This window comes from Anolis carolinensis, chromosome 4 (assembly GCF_035594765.1).
Source record: "Anolis carolinensis isolate JA03-04 chromosome 4, rAnoCar3.1.pri, whole genome shotgun sequence".
Lineage (NCBI taxonomy): Eukaryota > Metazoa > Chordata > Lepidosauria > Squamata > Dactyloidae > Anolis > Anolis carolinensis.
Genome location: NC_085844.1, coordinates 38,792,754 through 38,814,190, shown reverse-complemented (window position 1 = coordinate 38,814,190; position 21,437 = coordinate 38,792,754). Strand labels below are relative to the sequence as shown.

Sequence of the window (21,437 nt, the reverse complement as noted above, 5' to 3'; positions counted from 1 at the left end):
TTTGTATTTTGAATTTGATTATTGATTATGTTTACCTGCTTTTCTTTTTACAGAAAGTCAGGGTGTAATAACGAAAATGTCAAAATAAATTAATGATAGACTGTGAAAACTTATAGAGAATCTTAACCCTTGCCTTAGTTTCAGCTATGTTTATTCAGATTGTAGCAACATTTATATATCTAGGATATAGATTAGCAAATCATGTGGAGATTTGCTGTGGTGCAGTTACATGGCATGTGAAAGTTGTAGTAGGTTAAATATTGCTTAAACAGAGTTATTTATTATTTTCCAATTTTAAAAAAAGCTACATGGAAAGGGGAGAAAAAAGGGGAGAGTTCAAATGTTAGATGCAGTTTGTTTGTATGTTTTTTTCAAGTATCCTTGTTGATGAATAGCCAGGTCATTAGTAGTTTGTTAATAATTCTTTATCTGAAACCCTGGCTTGTCATCATGGACATTGTATGTAGATGATTAGAAAAAAATTACACTCACCTTCACCTCATTTACCTTAAGGGAGACAGTTTCATTATATAATTTTACCAAGAGAGAATGATGGTTCTGTTGATATGACTCCTGGTTAAATTATATTTTATTTATCCCTCTCTGTTCCATTGACTGTTGCTCTGAACAGGGAGGGAAAGTACTGAAGAACCAACATAGAAGATCCAGAAACTATAGTACAAATGCAAGCCTGGCAAAATGCGTCCACTTATTTTTTGAGGGACTATCAAATACTGCCATTATATTTGAGGGATTCATGAGTGATAGATTCATAAGAAGGGGACACCTTTATAAAAATACTCATCCAAAGTTTTCCTCCACTGTTTTGTCTTCAATCACATTTTTAAAAACTAAAATACCTTTTCTCATAATTATTTTTAAAACGCAATATAATCCTCCCTGCTTTTATAGAACATTTCAGTAATAACCATTTATTTGAGAGGAAAGAGGTTTCATCCTATCACTATGCTATGAGGAATCCCCCTGCCCCATGACGCTGTAGGCTACCAGTCCAGTAATTATTATTATTAAAGTTAAATTACATATTGTCTTGATTGCTTAACAAATTTAGAAACTGGTGAAAATGCATCAAGAAATGCATGTCTACTTCATGGCTGAGGGAAAATGTTTCATGATGCCACATTTTACAAAAACCTTTGGGAATATGCATAGCGCATGCATTTAGCGGCACATGATTCCAACAGCACTTCATTTGAGAAAAGCTATGAACATTGTTGCTTATAAAGTGATCAAAAGGGGATTTATAGTGATCATGTGTAGTTTCCATTTGAAATAATCCTATGATGTGTAGACACTGCTGGCAGAACCCACATGGGAGGAATAGGCAGGCTGCCTCTATATTATCTATGAATTTAATGATAATACTATGAACACTATCAGAGTCTCTACATCCCAGGGTCTGAATTCTCTTCTTCATTTGAGGATAAAGAATGTCTTGGGGAAAGCAGTCCCTTAAAAAGTGCCTTCGTATATCTTTTTCTCCTTTTGTTATATTTGGTTTTTTTCCTGTATTCTGTGAAACTGTGGCTCGTTAAAGTATCCTGCTTAATGAATCATCTGGAATTGAGCCTTGTAACATCATCCTTTTACCCTAAATTCTTGGGGATTTAAATAGTTCAGTGGTGGCTTTGGAACTCTCTCCCATGGGAAATTAGACATGCTCCAACACTGGCCACCTTTCGTAAGGATCTGAAAACCTAGTCCCTTGTCACATATGCCCAGCCCCTATGTTCCAGAAGATTATGCTGCTATCTCACTTCATCTGATACCCAGCCCTATCTACGCTGCTTGCACTATCCCATGCCTTTGCCCTTGTATACCCTGACCATGCCCATTGCACTATGACAATGGTTGATATTCTTATGTTTTATTGAAACCGTGTTTTAAACTATTTTGTTACTTTTATTGTGTGTTTGTTTTTGATGGATCATTTATATCTAGGGGCACTTGCCCTATGTGTAAGCCGTCCCGAGTCCCAATTAGGGGAAAGGTGGCGGGGTATAAAAATAGTTATTGTTGTTGTTGTTGTTGTTGTTGTTGTTGTTGTTGTCCTGATCTTGTAACTCTAGACTCTTTGATTTCAGAAGACTTCTACATTGTCTCGGCTAAAACTTGGAGGAAATATCTTTTTTGTACCACAACCCTTTTAAGCTTTTAATATTGGCCATCTGACTGGGACAGATAAGATTAGTAGTCTAAATTATGGTGGGTGCAAGATTTCATACCTAAAACTAAGGCCCTTTCCACACAGCTGTATAAAATCCACATTGAACTGGATTATATGGCAGTGTCGATTCAGATAAACTAGTTCAAAGCAGATATTGTATATCATCTGCCTTGATATTCTGGGTTATATGGATATGTTGACAGGCCCTATAAGGTAGATCCACATTTCCAGATTGTTTTCTGTACAACTAAATATATGTATCCAGAAACCCTTTGGAAACACAGAGCAGGAATGAAAAGGTAGCCAAAGGACAGATGTAAAATGTGTTAGTGTACTGCCCATTTGTATTTCATGCTACATGCTGGGTGAAGCTAATTTTTATCAAGTGGGACAATGGAAGTATTGGGAATTGTATGTAAGGTAGTGCCCCAAACTGTCTTGAAAATTATATGACGACACTCTCTGGATTCAATGAATGTTGAGAAATGTGAAGGCATAGGCATTGACATGTTGTGTGTGAGTATATTTAGGTATGTTCATTTTTGTTGCTAATCTGGATGTTTAGCTTCCATATTTGCAGTGAGAGGACTCCAGTAAAGATACGTCATTATTAGGGGTTAAAAACACCTTATTATTACATGTTAAGGGCAAGTAAGGACTGACAACGTAAAGTGCCTAAAAGATGGAACTGTGAATCCAGATATCCCCACTGCAAATTTTGCCTCAAGGTTATTAGGCAGCCTCGGGCAAAAAACTCTTTCTCAAACTTATCCCCTTTGTCTGGAATTTTGGAAATATAGTACTGACGTGCTGTAGAAGTCTTGTAAGAACATGATAATGTATGTGAGCTGCTTTGAGCAAGTGAAATATTGTCTTTCTCATCATCCCCATATCATCAGTCTGTCTATTCATTCATATAGTGGCTGAAGTCTGATATGAGCTGAACTTATGTCCAAATATAGGTGCCAAGGACTTTTAGGCAGTTTTCAGGATATTTATGAGCACCTAAAATATTTATTGGCCCTAAAACAGTGGTTCTCCTGCAGATGCTCATATTAAGATAATGATAACAACAACAACAACAACAACAACAACAACAACTTCTCACCCGCCTCGTCTCGTGGCTCGAGGTGGGTTACAGAATAATTAAAACACATAAACATTGTAATAATACCACAAATACACATGTTAAAATGTATTTCTATAAAATATACATATTAAAATGTATTTCTATAAATTACATATTAAAATTCTGTTGGTACATCTCCATGGGCACTCTAAAGTGGGGTTAGTGAAAATCATTCTTATGGTGTCCACAGAACATATAGGCTCTTCATGTTCCCATAATGGGAAAAGGCCCATTAACATTTTTTTGTTCCACATTAGCTGAAGTCCCACTTTCCTTCTTTTTAATTAAAATTTTCAAGTTATACAACAAAAAGGAGAAAAAAGAAAAGAGGAAAGAAAAATAAAAAGAAGAAAAGGGGGAGGTGGAGTTATTATTAATAGATTGAACTGTGACAAATATTAAATATGTCACAAAAGAAGAGGGAAGGGGTTAAAGAAAATGAGGAAAGAAAATTATCAATGCATAAGGTTTTTTCAATGTCCTTATTACATTGAAAAAAAATCAGCTTTTTCCTTCAAAGCAATTTTTCTTTCCCTTTTTAATACATCTATTTCTTCATATCAGTATAAAATACTGAAATGTCCATCTATCTACTATAGTAAAGGCAAAAGTGATGTTGACACCAAACATTGTCCAATAGCCGTATCCTTTTCCAGTATTTATCTCACAATCTTCTAGTCTCTCTTTCCAGTTCCTCTTCATTAAAGTTTATCTTCATTATTATCATAAAACACAGTAAAAGTAAAAAATAAAAAATGAAGAGAGAGCAAAAACTCTGGGTAGTCCTGTTGTTTTGACACATTAGCCACAGAGCTTCAAAGACCTTATGCCCTTGCTGGGCACCCTTACTAACATTTGCAAGGGCACCAATACAACTTGGAGATGGGGGTAGGGATGCCCTGACCTTTCACTCTTCCCCTCTGTGGCCATGTGGAGACATGTAAAAAAAAATCTGCAATCATCTCTAAGGATGGCCTGGAGCTGTTTGGAGCATAGCAACAGGACTACCAAGGTAAGATTGGCCATTCAGCATATCTTTGTAATTTAGGCATGTACCTCTGTTAACTGATGGCCATTTCCTGTGCCACGTGGAACCATGTATTCTGGAAATATTTGCCCAATTTTACATTTTTACTGCCTTTGATATAGAGGTTTTTTGGGCAGTGGTGGTGGTGGTAGAGGAGGACTACATGTCTCAGAATCCTCTATGAAGCATGGTTGAGGGATTCTGGGAGTTATAATCCAAAATTTGACTTTTCCTCTAACACATCTGAAAAATGCCAAATTAGGAAGACTGGCATAGTAGGTCACAATCAGGAAAACCACTTTATTGAACAACTAGCTGTGCCCGGCCACGCGTTGCTGTGGCGAAATATGGTGGTATGGGAAATAAATTATTGAGGAATTGGTGGTAGTTAAGGTAAAGGGTAAAGGTTTTCCCCTGACATTAAGTCCAGTCATGTCTGACTCTGGGGGTTGGTGCTCATCTCCATTTCTAAGCCGAAGAGCCGGTGTTGTCCGTAGACTCCTCCAAGGTCATGTGGGATGACTGCATGGAGCAGCGTTACCTTCCCACCGGAGCAGTACCTATTGATGCACTCACATTTGCATGTTTTTGAACTTCTGGGTTGGCAGAAGCTGGGACTAACAGTGGGGGCTCTCTCTGCTCCCCCAATTCAAACCTGTGGCCTTTCGGTCCAGAAGTTCAGCAGCTCAGCGCTTTAACACACTGCGCCATCAGGGGATATTATTTCCTAAAGGTTGTGAATATACAATATTTCTGAATGGTTTTTTTCCACTGTTGGACTCAAGTATGAATGCTGCAATTAGGAAAATGATTAGGATGCAATGGCCTTGCAGCTTTAAAGCCTGGCTGTTTCCTCCCTGAGTGAATTTTTTGTTGGGAGGTGTTAGCTGGCCCTGATTCTTTCCAGTTTGGAATTCCCTTGTTTTTAGAGTGGTGTTGTTTGCAATATTTTATGTGCTTCTACTGTCTGTGGCCCTGAGAAAACAGAGGATTTGCCAGACTTTGATGATGGGAATACTTTGTTGGGAGGTGTTAGCTGGCCCTGATTGTTTCCTGTGTGGAATTCCCCTGTTTATTTACTGTCCTGGTTTTAGAGATTATATTGTTCTGCATTATTCTATCCCAGTAATTATTTCATATTAAAGTAGAATCTCACTTATCCAACATTCACTTATACAATGTTCTGGATTATCCAATGCAGTCTGCCTTTTCATAATCAATGTTTTTGTAGTCAGTGTTTTAAATTCATTGTGATATTTTAGTGGTAAATTTTTAAATACAGTACAGTAGAGTCTCACTTATCCAACATAAATGGGCTGGCAGAATATTGGATAAGCAAATATGTTGGATAATAAGGAGGCATTAAGGAAAAGCCTATTAAACATCAAATTAGGTTATGATTTTACAAATGAAGCACCAAAATATCATGTTACACAACAAATTTGGCAGAAAAAGTAGTTCAATACACAGTAATGCTATGTAGTAATTACTGTATTTATGAATTTAGCACCAAAATATCACGATATATTGAAAACATTGACTACAAAAATGCATTGGATAATCCAGAACATTGGATAAGCGAGTGTTGGATAAGTGAGACTCTACTGTAATTACTACATAGCATTACTGCACATGTAACTACTTTTTCTGTTAAATTTGTTGTATAATATGATGTTCTGGTGCTTAATTTGTATAACGATTACCTAATTTGATGTTTAATAGGCTTTTCCTTAATCCCTTCTTATTATCCAACATATTCACTTATCCTGCCGGCCTGTTTATGTTGGATAAGTGAGAGTCTACTGTTTATTGATAATCTTATATTATCTGCTTAGAACTGGATTATATGAGGCCCCTTCTTCACAGCTGTATAAAATGCCCACTGAAGTGGATTATATGGCAGTGTGGAGTCAAGATAATCCAGTGCAAAGCAGATAATATAAGATTATAAATGGGTTATATAGCTGTGTGGAAGGGCCTTGAGTCTACACTGCTATATAATCCAGTGCAAATTAGATAGCCTAAGTCTGCCTGTCCCCTAACTGAACCCTGGCTGTCCCTTGGCTTGCTAGGAGTTGGTTGCTAGGAGACGAAGTGCGCAGAGATTAGCCCTCTAAACTGGCAGCAATTGGATAAAAAAATTATTGCTCTCCCTCTAATTAGGACTTTGTTTTTCTTTTCTTTTTGTTGTATCAACCTGGAGGCATGGATGATGGGTTGTGTTGTCAAATTTCGAGGTTGCGGGGCCTGTACTTTTGTTGTTTTGTGAGTTGCCGTGATGCCATCACTCTTTTATATATATAGATGGGCACCTCCGCGTAATTGCACTTCCCTGCTTCTCAGTGCATCACATAGTTTTGAACATAACAAGAACTATTAGTGATAAGCAGTTAACCTTGTGAATGAGGATGTGGCAGTTCAGGAAGAAATACGTGGAGTAAATGTCTGTTGAGCGAGCATTTAATGAAGTGGGAGTTGGCTTGATAACCGTTCCCGGCACAAGTCACAAGACAGAAACTTAAGAATTCTCCATAGCTGTTGGAGTTGATATTTCAGGAGGATGGTTTCAGAGAAATAACCTTGATTTTTATTAGCTTGTTTTCTCTTTTTATACCCTCATCAGATTGATTGCATCTAATAGAAAACAGGACAATTAACACACCAAGGAGTCTTGCCGATAACACAGGAATGCTTTTTGATAGCATGCTTATCAGCTGTGAATGAGCTCAGAATCTTTTAAATTGCAATACAATGACTTGCACAGCAGTTCTTTCCTCTAAGAGGCTGGAACTGTAAGTGGCAGAACCATATGGCGGTTTTTTTCCTCTGTAATGGATAGCATTTCTTTTAACTAAAGTTTATTTATTTATTTATGACATTTCTACCCCACCTTTTTCAACTTTGGAGTGAACTCAAGGTGGCTTTACACATAGGAAACTCTTTGATGCCTTAAAACAATATACGGTTAAAATGAACCGTCTAAATTGTCTAAATACATTAAGACAATTAAAAACATTTAAAACAATACCTTTACAATTAATCACATAACCTACAAGTGTAATCCGGGCCGTTCCTATGTCATTGCACATCATTCCATATCTATCTGTTGCACAGTTCCCCAAAGGCTTGGTCACAAACCACATTTTGATCTCTTACAGAAGGTCATGAAGGACGGGGCTGATCTAATATCCCTGGGGAGGGAATTCCACAGCTGAGGGGTCACCACTGAGAAGGCCCTGTCTCTCATCCCCGCCAATCATGCCTGTGAAGGAGGCGGGACCAAGAGCAGGGCCTTCCCAGACAATCTTAAACTCCGAGATGGATCATAGAGGGAGATACATTCAGACAGGAAAGCTGGGCCAGAACCATTTAGAGTTTTACAGGCTAAAGCCAGCACTTTGAATTGTGCTCAGTAGCAGACTGGAAGTCAGTGGAGCTGATGTAATGGGGGGTTGTATGCTCCCTGTACACTGCTCCAGTGAGCAATCTGGTGGCCGCCTGTTGGACCATTTGAAGCCTCTGAACAATCTTCAAAGGCAACCCCACGTAGAGTATGTTGCAAACTCTATTTGGGATGTGACCAGAGCGTGGACTACCATGGCCAAGTCTGACTTCTCAAGGTATGGGCCCTACTGGCATACAAGTTTTAATTGTACAAGTGCTTCCCTGGCCACCGCCAAAACCTGGGGTTCCAGGCTCAGTGATGCATCTATGAGAACTCCCAAGCTGTGATCCTGCATCTTCAGGGGAAGTGTAACCCTGTCCATCACAGGCTGTAACCCTATACCCAGTTCAGCCTTGTGACTTGAGTTGCTAGTTGAAGAACAACCCAGTGCCAAAACTTGAGGTCTAGGCCTACAGTGATGCCACAATTACATATTATACATTAACCACACTTTTTCAAACATTGGGTATATCTACATTTGGCACCACTTTAACTGTAATAGTTGAATACTGTAAAATTGTGAGAGTTTAGTTTTACAAGGTTTTTCTGAGTGCTGGGGCTTCATCAAACTACAACTCCCAGGATTCCAAGACATTGAGCCATGGCAGTTAAAATGCTGTGTGGAGTGTAATATTTTGCACCAGCCCTAGATATGGCTTTAATGCTGGCTTCCATTCTTCTCCAGTGGTGAGCCAGAGTCCTATTTGTCCAGTGGAGTCAAGGGGGAAAAGGAGTGAGACCACTTCCTCCCCTTTCTGAATTGTGCTCTCAAATGGAAGTAATGGTGTCTAGGAGGTCTTTGGAGCTCCATGGCCACTGAAAAAATGTTGACAGGACCACCAAGTTAGGGGCCATCTCCCTGGCTGCACAGTCAGATCAACTATTTATACATCTCCAAAGTGCAGGGATTCTCTAGAGATTTTGGGAAGCCATGGGGCACCCCCTGACTCTGGGTAACATAAGGAAAACTGCATTAAGCATGCTTGTTCCACATTGGTGGTGGGGTGGGGGGGTGGGGGGAAGGCCCATGAATCATGTGGATGGCAGGAGGCCGATTCTTATCTGTCCCATGTTATAGGGACCAATGTAGATATGTAGATATGTAGACCAATGTAGATTTATCTGCTGATAAATTGCAAATTAGAAATATTGTTACCAACCAAGTGTAACCATGTATGATTTTGATTATAGTTTTGTAATAATATTAAGACAGCATGAATAAAATTCTAAGTTGCAGAAATATATACTTCAACTGCCCTGATTTCGCAAGGACATTTCAGATTAATCCTTTATTGCCCTACTTTTTCAGCTGCTTTTGAAACACTCCAGTTTCTTCCCCCTTTGTTCCCATCTTCCTTCATTTGCTATAAAGTGAGTACAAAAGTATGTTGCATTGCCTTGACTCGATGTAATGGGGTGGGGGCAGTGGGGGAGGGAGGGAGGGAGGAGAGAATTGGTCAAATACATTCAGGCAAAAGCAAATACTGTACCTGCAGTGTCTCCTAGGTGGTGTATTTTTCCTTATTAAGAAATTTTGCTATCTTGACCAAAGTCTGATGTTGCTTGGCCGCATCTGTCCCAGTTTTCACTTGTTAAATGTTGGAGAATATGCAAAGTAGTTAATTTTAGAACAACAACTGTCTGCTATACATAGACACAGATATGTGTATTCCAAGACTCATGAAGATTTATTTAGATTGGTTTTTAAAAATATGATCCTAGAGCTGATTTTTTAAAAATTAAAAATCTTGATTGATAAAACAATCAATGACTGGAAACATAAAAAAGAAGAAATCTTCTGAAGAGCTTATTTTAGCTCTTCTCCTCTGCTACCATGCTCATGGGATTTGAGTCAAATGAAGCTTTCATACTGAAATCCTAAGGGACCCAAGCCCATTTGGCAAGGAACTCAAAAAGTTTTGCTCAGCAACTGTGAACCTTTCAAGTGAAGATTTGCTTTCCTAGTTTACTTCAAGAAAATGTTAAAAAATGCTGTTTGAAAAAAAGTTAATCAAGTTTTGCGAAGGGTATATCCAGCACCTGAAAAGAGTCCTAGAATGATATTCTTAGTGCTGACACTTCTTGGCATAAACATTTCAAAGCCTGATATTATAACCCTGACAGCTCGGTAGAAATCCCAGTAATTATAACAGTCTTCTGTCTTCTGCTTCGTGATGTGTCAAGAACATCTGTAGTTATATCAACCATAATGTGAAAGTCAATAAAGTGAGGTGTGGTGGGGAAGGCTTGACATATTCTACTTTTAAATTCTTGGTTACATTTACCCTATAGAGAAGAAAATTCACATTGAAATGAGAACAACTGAGCATAGGGCCATATATTACTCTTGACCACATTTCTGTGGGTTCCTAGCTGATATTCCTTTGCTGCTGAAATAGCACTGCTGATATTCCTTTGCTGCTGAGATTGCAGCAGAATTGTGCTCCCAGGGGATGACATGCCATAGTATCCAGGAAAAAACTGATTTTCAAGAGTGAGGCTGGAGCAGAAGGAAGCAATGGGAATACTGTCAGCTGGGGTACATTTTCAACAACAGGAAATCATTGCCCCCAGACTATGGGACGACAATGGGGGACAATGGATCCCACTGTTCCGTGAATCTGCTGAACTCATCTCACACAGTAGAGATGACTAGGGAATCAAGCTACAAAAATTTGGAAAGTTAGGTTTGGGCTTTAAAAAAAATTAGCTGCCTACAGTTCTTAGTTGGGTGACAGTGATGAAAACTAAAAAAGGGATTTGCTTTTCCCTGTGTGGTTTTGTGGGACATATGGATACACCATTACAATATCTTAGTAACTCATAACATTTTAAAAGGATAGATGGAGTGGACAAAGGGTTATGATAGATGAAATATGGCCCAAGGCATTTAATGTTGTGTTTAATATTAGTTTGTGTGCAGACTACATATCAAACAACCTCAATCTCTCTCTGCCTGCCTGCCTGCGAAAGTCTCTGTTTTCTGCTCTTTCCCTTTATGTTTCTGCACAAACACTCCACAACAACAAAAATAACAATAAATCATACATTTTATTTATATCCCACTTTTCTTTCTAAACAGGACCCAAAGTGGCTCACAACATTATAAAAACAATTCAAATCACCATGCATATATATCGCAATAATCTATAAAACCAAATTTACAATGAGGAATACATAAACATATTTTAAAACATTCATCAAATACAATTATTGCAGGAAACTCAACAACAGATGGTGAACTTAGCACAACCCACTAAGAGTTAGCCTTTCTGTCATTCCAAGTGTCTTCATTAAAAATTTGTGTGAACGGGAGATTTGTAAAAGGCACCATGATGTAATGGGTTGACTGGAAAGCCATGTGTTAGCAGTTGATTGGCTAAGCATGCTAGGAACCAACATTCCGATTGGCCACTGTCTCTGGCTTGCTACTGAGAGAAACGGTTTGAGCGGGCACTTTTACCTCAGAGAGTGAAGAGGTAACAGCTATGGAATTAATGGCTTCTGACTCTCTTAAGGCAATGGGGCATATTTAATGACTGTTTTAAAATGACTGTTTATTCCCTCTGTTCTCTGTAAAAAGTCAGAGAGACTACTATATATATTATTGCTCTGTTTGACTTATTGAACTGAAGTAAAGTTCTGTTACTTATTTCACAAACCTGAGTGTCACGTTATTACACTGCAGGGTAAACTTTGGTTCAGAAGCCGTGGTAAAGCTTCTATTTATTTACATCTACAACATCCAACACTTTCGCTGCTTTTTGAAAGATGACAGGGAGGATGCTGTTTTAATCTCCTCTTTTCAGTAAAATATGTATGACTCCCAAGTACTACAGAAGTCTTTTACATGTATAAAATAGTGGTTATATGTTTATGGATATGTCCAGCTGTTGGGCCTAACTACTGTCCAATCTACATTGCTGCATAAAATCCTCTTTATCTGCTTTGAACCGGATTATTTGGCAGTGCAGACTCATATAATCCAGTACAAAACAGATAATCTGGATTATCTAATTTGATAATCTGAATTATATGGCAGTGTAGAGCCATCTTATAATAGACCTTCTAAATAACTTTTAGTAACTCATCACGTATGTAATCCCTGTTGATTCAGTGGGTCTACTTTATCCATAAAACAGTTGGATTGAGTTTATAACATCTTTTGGTATGATTTCCCAGAAAGGACATCAAAGAATATCACTGAAAATATAATATAACATTCAGATTTACTTGTCATGTCAACTTTAGTGGATTTATCATATTTTCCATCATGAAATATTCTATAGTCTGTGCTAAGAGTATCCTCCTTAATTAAATCCTTGTGCCAAATGTTCTGTAACTTATCTACAGGAAAAAAAACCCACCTCGTAACACCTAATCTACACTCAGCAGTGTTATTCTGTTTGGTGATCTTGGAAATTTCTTGAAATATGAGATCCAAAAGGTAGCCACAATATCTCATTTCTGCCATATGTGATAGAATGACTCTGATATATCACATCCTCTCCACAGCTTAATAAATGAAAGGTTTTGTAGTATATGATTGGTGTCAGATGCTAGAAATGGATCATTTAAATATCACCTCTGTATATTTGGCACAAATAACTATAGACCACATCTGTTTCCAGGATTCTAGTAGAATGGGCAATTTCCTACATTGCCCAAAGACTTTCAGTATCACCAAAAGTTAAGCTGTATTATTAAAGTATACATTTGCAGCACCACTTCCTTAGAGGCTACCAAGACATAATTGATTACTGAACTTAAAAGTGGTCGAAGAATGAGGTGTTTAAACCATCAAGCAATAAAATCCCTATGGTCTCTATATAGTGGTAGGATATTGCTCTGGAACTCGGAACAGTTTATCATCCACTGATCAATTTCAGTTATTGATTTGTTAAAGATGCAAGTTCTGCAACAAGATCTATTTGTTGAGCATGGATTTGCACCTTTAATTAACCAATAACTATAATCAGTCAGTTGGTGATGAACTGGTCTGTGTTCCAGAGCACCATCTTACAGTCCATGCAGTTATAGATTGCTTCAGCATATTATGTTCATTGTTCTTCAAACTAAAAATTCAGGTTCTTAAATGTGACTCCAAATAAAATGGTAATCTCTTTGTTTCCTATTTTTAGCTGATAACATGCCATAAAATAATTTTGGAAGTAATAAACATGTTAATGTATTATAGGGGAAATTATTCTTGCAGTTAAGACCAAATTAAGGTGCTGGGTTTGTCCGTAGGACAGTTAAAAAAATAGGACCTCCCCTTTGCACATGTTTTAGCTGTTCTAGGAGCAATAGAACAGGAATAACTTATATAATGAACAGCCCAGAGCAACTATTGATCATACCATTGATAGTCTGGTAGCCTTTGTGTTACATAAGTTATATTCCATGAAAGAAAGATTATGCTTCAATAAATGCTGTTAGCACTTAAGGTACTGCGTCTCTATTATTAAAAATGATGGATTAAGAAAGGTATGAGAATGCATATGGGTTCCAGATCAATCATGTAAGCTTATTTCCTTTTGTATTGATAACTTTTAGAACTCCATTTTCATTTGCTGCTGTGCATTTTCTTGCTTGTAGTGTGCAAATATCAGTTACAGTTCCACAGTTGGATTGGCCTCAGTCACCAATCCAAAATTACTGGTTACCTGTCTCCTTTCCCAACTCTCAATGCTTTGGTTACATGCAGTTTTCCTTGCTGTGTTTCATTCACTCTAGCAGGTATCCAGTAGTGTGTGTAATTTTTTTGTTAGTTCTCATATGTTGTATCAAATTTGTTTAATTTGTACTTACAACACAATATCTGACACGTGGGTGTGGCCCGTGCCAAAAAAAATTAGAATCAAAGCTTGCCCAATACTTTTTTGTTTGAATTTTGTAAATCTCAGAAGCCTCCCAATACAAGGAAGCCAAAAAAGGCGGCCTTTCCTCTCTAAATGAATGACCTCTCACCATTAGGAGAGGGAGGGAGCAGGGAGAAAGCATAGTTCACTGGGAAAGAAAGCATAAAATTCTGGGAAATGTAGTTTGGCAAAGATCTCTATGCCAGTGAATTTAAAAGGCCCTGCTCTAAACTACATTTGTGGGAGGTGTAAGCCAAAAATGTTACTTTGTATCTTTTTGCAGACACCACAGCTAATTAATCGTATCTCACTTTCCCAGGAAAATGGAGGCTGAGAATTTGCCACCCAATTTCCAGCCATTTGAGATATTTGAATGCCTAAAAGAAATGGCAGATTCTAGTGGTCAGATTTGATTGGGACAGCCCTGACCAAATTTATCAGCTGCTTTTTTTCGTGTCAGGAGTGACTTGAGAAACTGCAAGTCGCCTCTAGAGTGAGAGAATTGGCCATCTGCAAGGACGTTGCCCAGAGGACGCTCGGATGTTTTTTGATGTTTTACTATCCTTGTGGGAGGCTTCTCTCATGTCCCCACATGGAGCTGGAGCTGATAGAGGGAGCTCATCCGTGCTCTCCCTGGGTGGGATTCGAACCTGGCAGCTTGCAGATTAGTAGCCCAACCTTCAAGTCACAAGGCTTTAACTCACTACTCCACCGGGGACTCCCATCAGCTGCTTAAAATGCCTGGGTTTTTCTTCTTTCCACCCCCCCCCCCCCCCACCATCTTCAATTTATGTCAGAGTAGTTTGGGGAGGAAAAGCATATTGAAAAGCATGCAGGAAGCACTAAACCTCTATTTCTCAAAGAAAATAAAAATAGGTTTTTGGCCATTGACTGTCCTACTGAAGTATGTCCTAAGAATCAACTCATTTTTCATTCTCTCATGCTAGCTTGTGAATACTCCGAGTTGTAGATACAGAAGCAGCTTTCCCGGGCTCTATTGTTTTTTCTGAGGAGCATGCTAGTTTGGCTTCATGTGGCTTGGGCATACCAATCCCTCCAGAAGGGCAGCAATGTAATGGATCTCAGGTTTTATCCCGATATCATAACTGGCAAAGGAGTGGAAGATCACTCTCACCTTGGTAGTTTCAAGACTCAGTTTTAAGACCCAATTTGTTCTACTCTTCTAGCTTTAGGATGGAAGCCTTTGCTTAGCTTATAAAAATATAAAAATATTTCTCCTTGCTTGTAAAAGAGAGATATTTTGCAGTGGTCTTGGGAGAGTTTTTATATTTGCAGGGATTTTTTTTCCACAAAGAGGCAATTGACTGCTTTCTAATGTTTGAAAAACAGAAAAATCAGGTGGGTTGATAAAGTCATTTTGATCAGTTACCTAGTCCAACTGTGCTTGTGTATATGTGTGTGCTTGTCACAAAGAGAAAGGACACATTGTGTCAAAAGGGGGGAAATCTGACCAGAAAAAGAAGAAGCAATCCTCATGTTCACAGACTAGAAGAAGGGTTGACCAGTTTAAACAACCTGTCTTTCTGGGAAGGAGCCGCTGTTTCACTACGATGGAGTTGGCAAGGGAGAAGGTGGCTATCTGAATGTGGTATCTTCAGAATCATTGGATGAGTATTTTGTGCTTGATCAACAATTTCACCTCCCTGAATTGCTTTCTCATTTGAACAAGGGTCAGACTATCATGTTAACGATTAATGAGATGCAACCAGTAACAGTTTTACATGTCTTTAAGGAGAGTGTCTCTTGCAAACAAGACATTACTAAGTAATGTATTACATCAACACTTTATGCATGCGATAGCTGATTGAAAATGTTAGGGATGTAATTCTTCATGAGGCTTCTCCTCCAAGGTAGCAATGCGTGATTTCTTCTTGTTGCAAGGGAGTCTTGAAGAACCACAAATTTTTCTAAGGCTATTTACAATTCAGAATTTATTCTTCATAAAATTTGCATGGGATTGTTTTGTGTAGTAAATGGAGTTTCCTGCAAAGAAAACAGATTATTTTTTCTTTGCAGTCATGGTTTAGCATAGAAAAAAATGTAATTGGAGATTTCAGCACAGAATTCCTGGATGGAAAATGCTTGAAAAAGCATCAGTGTGACTTGGAGGGGCAGAAGGGGGTGATCCCTCATTTCTACTTTCTCCTCTCTGAGCAAGCTTGCACTTTTGCAAGCACCAAGGAAATCAATGAGCAATTAACAGGAGCAATTTGGAGTTCTTGGTCAAGATAGCGACAGTAAAGGTGGCCATGCCATACAGTTCGGCCTCACTGTATGGCATGGACTCCCTCTCACTGCCTCAGTGGCCTGGAGACATTCTGAATGGAATTTTTTGGGGCTGAGCTAAGTGAATATGGTGAGAATGTTATGTATTTTCCAGCCTGTACATCTTACATCCCAAAGTGTTTCAAGAAAATATTCTGTGCAGAAATATACATGAATTCTTTATTTATTGGATTTATATTTTGCCTTTTCCCCAGAATGGGATTTTTTTGAGGTCAGTTGTGTATTTTCTTTTAAAAAAATCTTATGTGTAAAAATACTAGTTCTATATAGCAAGGGCAGGGGGAAGGATTGTTGATTTAAACCTCCAGGAAATATTGCACATAAAACCTCACTTTGTTTTTGTTGTTTGTGTGTGCGCGCGAGCATGCAAGATAACTTTCTGCTGCATAGAAAATGGCAATATTGCAAAAACAAAGCAAAACAAAACAAAAATCCCAAAACCCACATATGGCAACTTCCATAATGCTCATGTAACCCCCACAAAATGTATTTTTGAGTAGAATAATTTCCTAAAATATATCAGAGTGTGTGAATACCAGATTAGAACTGCATGGAAATATGTGGAGAAAATTATGGAAATCAATAGTCCACACTTATGGAAATCTCTAGTAGGCAATAATGAGGCAATAGGTCTGATTCACTATAGGACACTTCCCTGTATATCACTCTCTGACAATACGTTCTGTTGTTCACAGCCATGGCTATACAAGAATAGCAATATACCAGATTTTTTTAAAAAATAGAGGAATATCTTCTTACTCATAACATTTATATGAAGTTTCATTTGACTCAGATTGGATTTGGTTGGATTCTAACCTATTGTCAATAAAACAAATGCATTGTTAGTTTTTCTTTATAAAAAGGAAAGCAGTTAAAAAAGTTGGAGACAGCTTGCAATTAAAAACAGTCAATCAGAAACCCATAGTTAAAAACTTCAATGAAACACTGCAAGATAATTAATCTGATTGTACCCCATAAAAGGAGGAAAAATTACAGGTTGAGTGTAGCCAGCTGAATTGGTTTCGTAACTCCTCCCATTGCAACACTACATGACACAGTTACAGTTAACACTTGGATTATTAATCACCAATTGACAGGAAAACAGAGTGATTGTATATTCGCCATTGGAGAAGCTGTCATTTTCTTGATTCACACTCAATGATGAGGATCTCAGACCCAGTTCTGGACATGGATATACCAAATTACACCGAAGAAGTCTTAGATCCAAGTTATACCAGCCTGGGATTTGAAACAATGCAGGTTTTGTATAATGGCAATGGTGAGTTTGAATCTTTTCAAACACGAGAAACAGTTTGTAGGTAGGTAGACAAGAAAAAATTATGACACTTCTAAATAGTTAGCCAAAATTTTCATTGTTAATAATACAACAAAGTTTTGTTTTGAAAATTGCACCTCTAGTTTTCATTCTTTTTCTTTGCATATCATTAATAAAATTATAACCAATCGAACACAGAAAAGATTGTAGCATATCAGATTATCATAAATCTTATGTTGCCTGGCAGGTTGGATAGCTAAATTCTATTTAAACCAAGCCAAATCATAGTGAATGTGTGGAAGCTTGACTTGGTTTATGGTGGCTATAGTCTAAAGGAAACAAGAACTTCTTTCTTTGGATTAATAGGGAAAATATGATGGTATAGAATACTAATGTATAAAATCTGTCATTATAGGAAGGTATGGCCACAATAACAATGGATATATTGAAATTTATTCAGTAGAAGAATCATAAAATGTAACACAACATTTATAATGAACTATTAGAAATTGCATAAAATCAATTATGGATGGTCTGATCTAATTGATGCATTATTAATTAATGTGATATCTTTGGTATGTCTTTGGATAACACCTTTATAACATACAGTTTTTGGAAAGAAATATGTAGTAAAATATATTGTGCAGAAAATAATCTGCCAGTTCTAAGTAATATATAACATTACAGTTGTGTCAATGGTCAATTAATCAAAAGAAGAAAAATATTCTTTTTGCATTTATTTTATTTACTGTGGGATGAATGAGTAACTACCATTGACAGTTTGGAAATGAAAAATATTTTTGTGGATGATATTTAAAATGACAGTTAAGATATAAATGTGCAGAAGGGAAAATAATTGACGATGTAGAAAAGTACCCTCAAGTGTTTTTTTTCCAGTTGATATGTTTAATACGTGGTAATATTGCCCTATATGCATCGATAGATGAACTGCAATGAGTTGTTAATCACAAGAGGGCTATTCAAGCTAATATTTAGCAGAGAAAACATCTTACAATTTGATTAGAGTAACCTTTTAACTTTAGTCAGGTGGGAATTGTCTATGTAAAGCATTTTTGTTCCTATGAAGGCTGATGCGCAGCAAACAATATTAAACTTTTCTCACATACACGTATATACTGCACCATGCCATAGGGCAACAGACAAGCTCAGGGGACACAAACAAGGTATAATTCACCGTATAGAAAAGTATCCTGTTAGGGGTTCTGTTGTTTATGCCACCCAGACAAGTTTGTTGAGGACACTGCAGAATTCCTTTCTATGGAAGGGCCTGTGTTTACCCCCTCCCTCCTTTCTTTTCACTGGCAGGTGAATACTTTTTGCTTGGGCATACTTTGAAATTTAAATGATATAGGAATAGTGTGCATGAAGTATTGTGCTGAATTATCTTTTATTCATAATTATGTTTTAAATGTTTTTTAAAACCATTTTAACCATTTTTTTTAAAAAATGTTAACACTGCATTTAGCTTTTTTTTAGCTGTTGTAAATCTTGTTTTAAATTACTAAAAACCTCCTCGGATCCCACCTCACAAGAAAGACAGGGGTATAAATTCAACAATTAAATCTAAATAAACTCAGCTGTATCCTCTTGTGAAAGGGGTCATCTAGGGAGCTCAAAAGGAATGGCCAGAGTGAGCTATTGTCACAGCTCCAACATACTTCACTGTATTGCTGCAACTCTCAGTTTTATACTAGGGTGGAAATCACCAAGGTATATTTATGTTGTCAACTGCAACTTCCATTGGCATATACTAGGTAGGGTGATGGGAAATGCACTACAACAGTAACTGGAGGGCTCATGATTTCTGTCACTGCTTTCATGAATAGTATTTTCCTTCTGCCCTCTGTTTGAATGAAAAAGGAAGAAAAATGTACAATAGGCCTTTGGTATCCACAGATTCTCAGGTCTTATTATATGCAACAGCAGAGTAAAATGGCACCTCTAATATAAAATGGCAAAATCAATGTTTGCTTTTTAGATTTTGAAAGCAAACTTTCAAACTGTGGATGGTGGAATCCATGGATGCAGAATCTGAAAGGCCAATTGTAGTCTTGTGGTATCTTTAGCATCAGTGAATGATTTTATGTACACCCTTTTCTGAAATAAAGAAGTTAATTTTAAAAGTATAGCAATGCTCCATCTACACTAGCCTGGGGATGTAGGATGATTGTCCCCTCCTGTGCCCTTCTCCTATGGTCTACCTCATACTTGCTCCTGTGTGGAAACCTCTCCGGACTGATTTAAGGGTCAGTGTAGATGTGCTCAAATAATCTGATTTTAATGTTGCCTTTATTTATAATAATCTTGTTTATTTGAGGAGTTTGGCTTGTATTAAGTCCCCTCACAATCTGACTATTGTAACTTACTTAGCTAGTGCAAAAATTGTACACTGCAAAGTCCTTGTGCCTGAACAAAATGAATATATTTGCAACAACAAATCACAAAATAAACACCTTGCCCCATAAGAGCTGTATGGAAAAAAACAATAAGTGAATCATTTGCAATTGTTTAGATGCCAAACACAAAATTATGATTTTTATTTACAATACTTAGAAAGGGAGTCACAATAATGAGAGTCACAGTCCAGGGAGTGTTTATGTAGAAAAGTTATTTCCATACTCAAATATCTGAGTCACCCAGCAGTCGAGTCAAGCATATGCCCACTAGAGAGATGACAGACTCTGGCTAAAATACTGCTGGTCAATCCTGAGTAAAGCAGACCCATGGAATCAAATCTAGAACGGAGAGTCAATACATAGATAAATTCACTTGTTTCAATGGTTTTACTTTAGTCACATTATGATTTGGACTTCTCTTAGTTTATCTTGTGTCTGTCATTTTCCTTTGGAATCCAGATGCTATTTCAAACTAGTGATGACTGATGCAATCTAAGCTTACCCTACCTTTAAACAAGAAGACACAGGCTCGTTTTTCCACCAGAAGATATATGGATGCAAGGCCCTATTGCCTCTTTACCTAGAATCTCCAGTCACAGTTGATTCACTTGAAAATTTATGTACAGTGATTTAGCAATCATCTGAAAGAATGTAGCCTTGCTGCAGCATCTCTCAATTATTTAAACTAACTAGGATATTTAAGCAGTTAGAGACATATATGGAGCTGGGCAATTGTATTAGTGTTATTACCTCTGTTATCAGTCTTGGGGGTTTGCAAAACAAAAAAAGGCATTTATTGTTATGAGCATCATAAATTCTGACAAGTAGGCATGATAGGTTTATTGGAGGTAATTAGGCATGCTGTGTTTTCTGCCATCTTTAAATGGGAAATGCTAATTAAAAGAGAAGGCAAGTACAATCTCCAGGATGGGATAATTTAGTTGCAGGCTTGAATCCCCCCCAAGCTTTATTCCTAATTATGTACCTTGTTCTTATCCCTTCTTAGATAGTTGCTCAGCAGAGCAACCCAATATGAATACTGCAGACAATGGAGCCAATGGCCTTTGTGCAATATGTGGAGACAGAGCCACTGGCAAGCATTATGGTGCCTCCAGTTGTGATGGATGCAAAGGGTTCTTCCGACGCAGCATACGAAAGAATCATGTTTACACCTGCAGGTATAAAAACATCAGATTTAAAGGATGTTATATGTATTTTCCCCCAGTATCTCTATCATGTGCCTTTTCAATAACACTATCCTGCCCTCCACGCCCCCCATCCAAATCTCTATCCTGACAAGGGTTCCAGAGCAGGGACAGAGAGGAAATTTGTTTGATGAACATTTTTCATTTTTAGACCACAACTGTATCTGAAATGGACTTGTCCTTTGAAATTTGATTGTTTTTCAAATTTGCAATGGAATTCTCCAATTAAAAATTCATACAAAAGTATCATATACAAATACAGTAGAGTCTCACTTATCCAACACTCGCTTATCCAACGTTCTGGATTATCCAATGCTTTTTTGTAGTCAATGTTTTCAATACATCGTGATATTTTGGTGCTAAATTCGTAAATACAGCAATTACTACATAGCATTACTGCGTATTGAACTACTTCTTCTGTCAAATTTGTTGTATAACATGATGTTTTGGTGCTTAATTTGTAAAATCATAACCTAATTTGATGTTTAATAGGCTTTTCCTTAATGCCTCCTTATTATCAAACATATTCGCTTATCCAACATTCTGCCGGCCCATTTATGTTGGCTAAGTGAGACTCTACTG

At 37.5% G+C, this 21,437-nt stretch overlaps 1 protein-coding gene across 6 annotated transcripts in view; it reads left to right on the top strand.

Annotated features, from left to right (window-relative positions):
* hnf4g (hepatocyte nuclear factor 4 gamma) overlaps positions 1-21,437 on the top strand; it is a 76,988-nt gene that overhangs the window by 29,012 nt on the left and 26,539 nt on the right. For 3 of the 6 annotated variants that reach the window (XM_062980252.1, XM_008108605.3, XM_062980253.1), the window contains one exon: positions 20,657-20,828. In XM_062980252.1, coding sequence (XP_062836322.1) covers positions 20,683-20,828 — 146 coding nt within the window. In that variant the 5' untranslated portion in view covers positions 20,657-20,682. Of the gene's footprint in view, positions 1-16,671; positions 17,237-17,257; positions 17,277-20,656; positions 20,829-21,437 lie in introns of those variants that run through there. The other 3 variants (XM_062980254.1, XM_003219585.4, XM_062980251.1) reach the window with 3 other exon arrangements.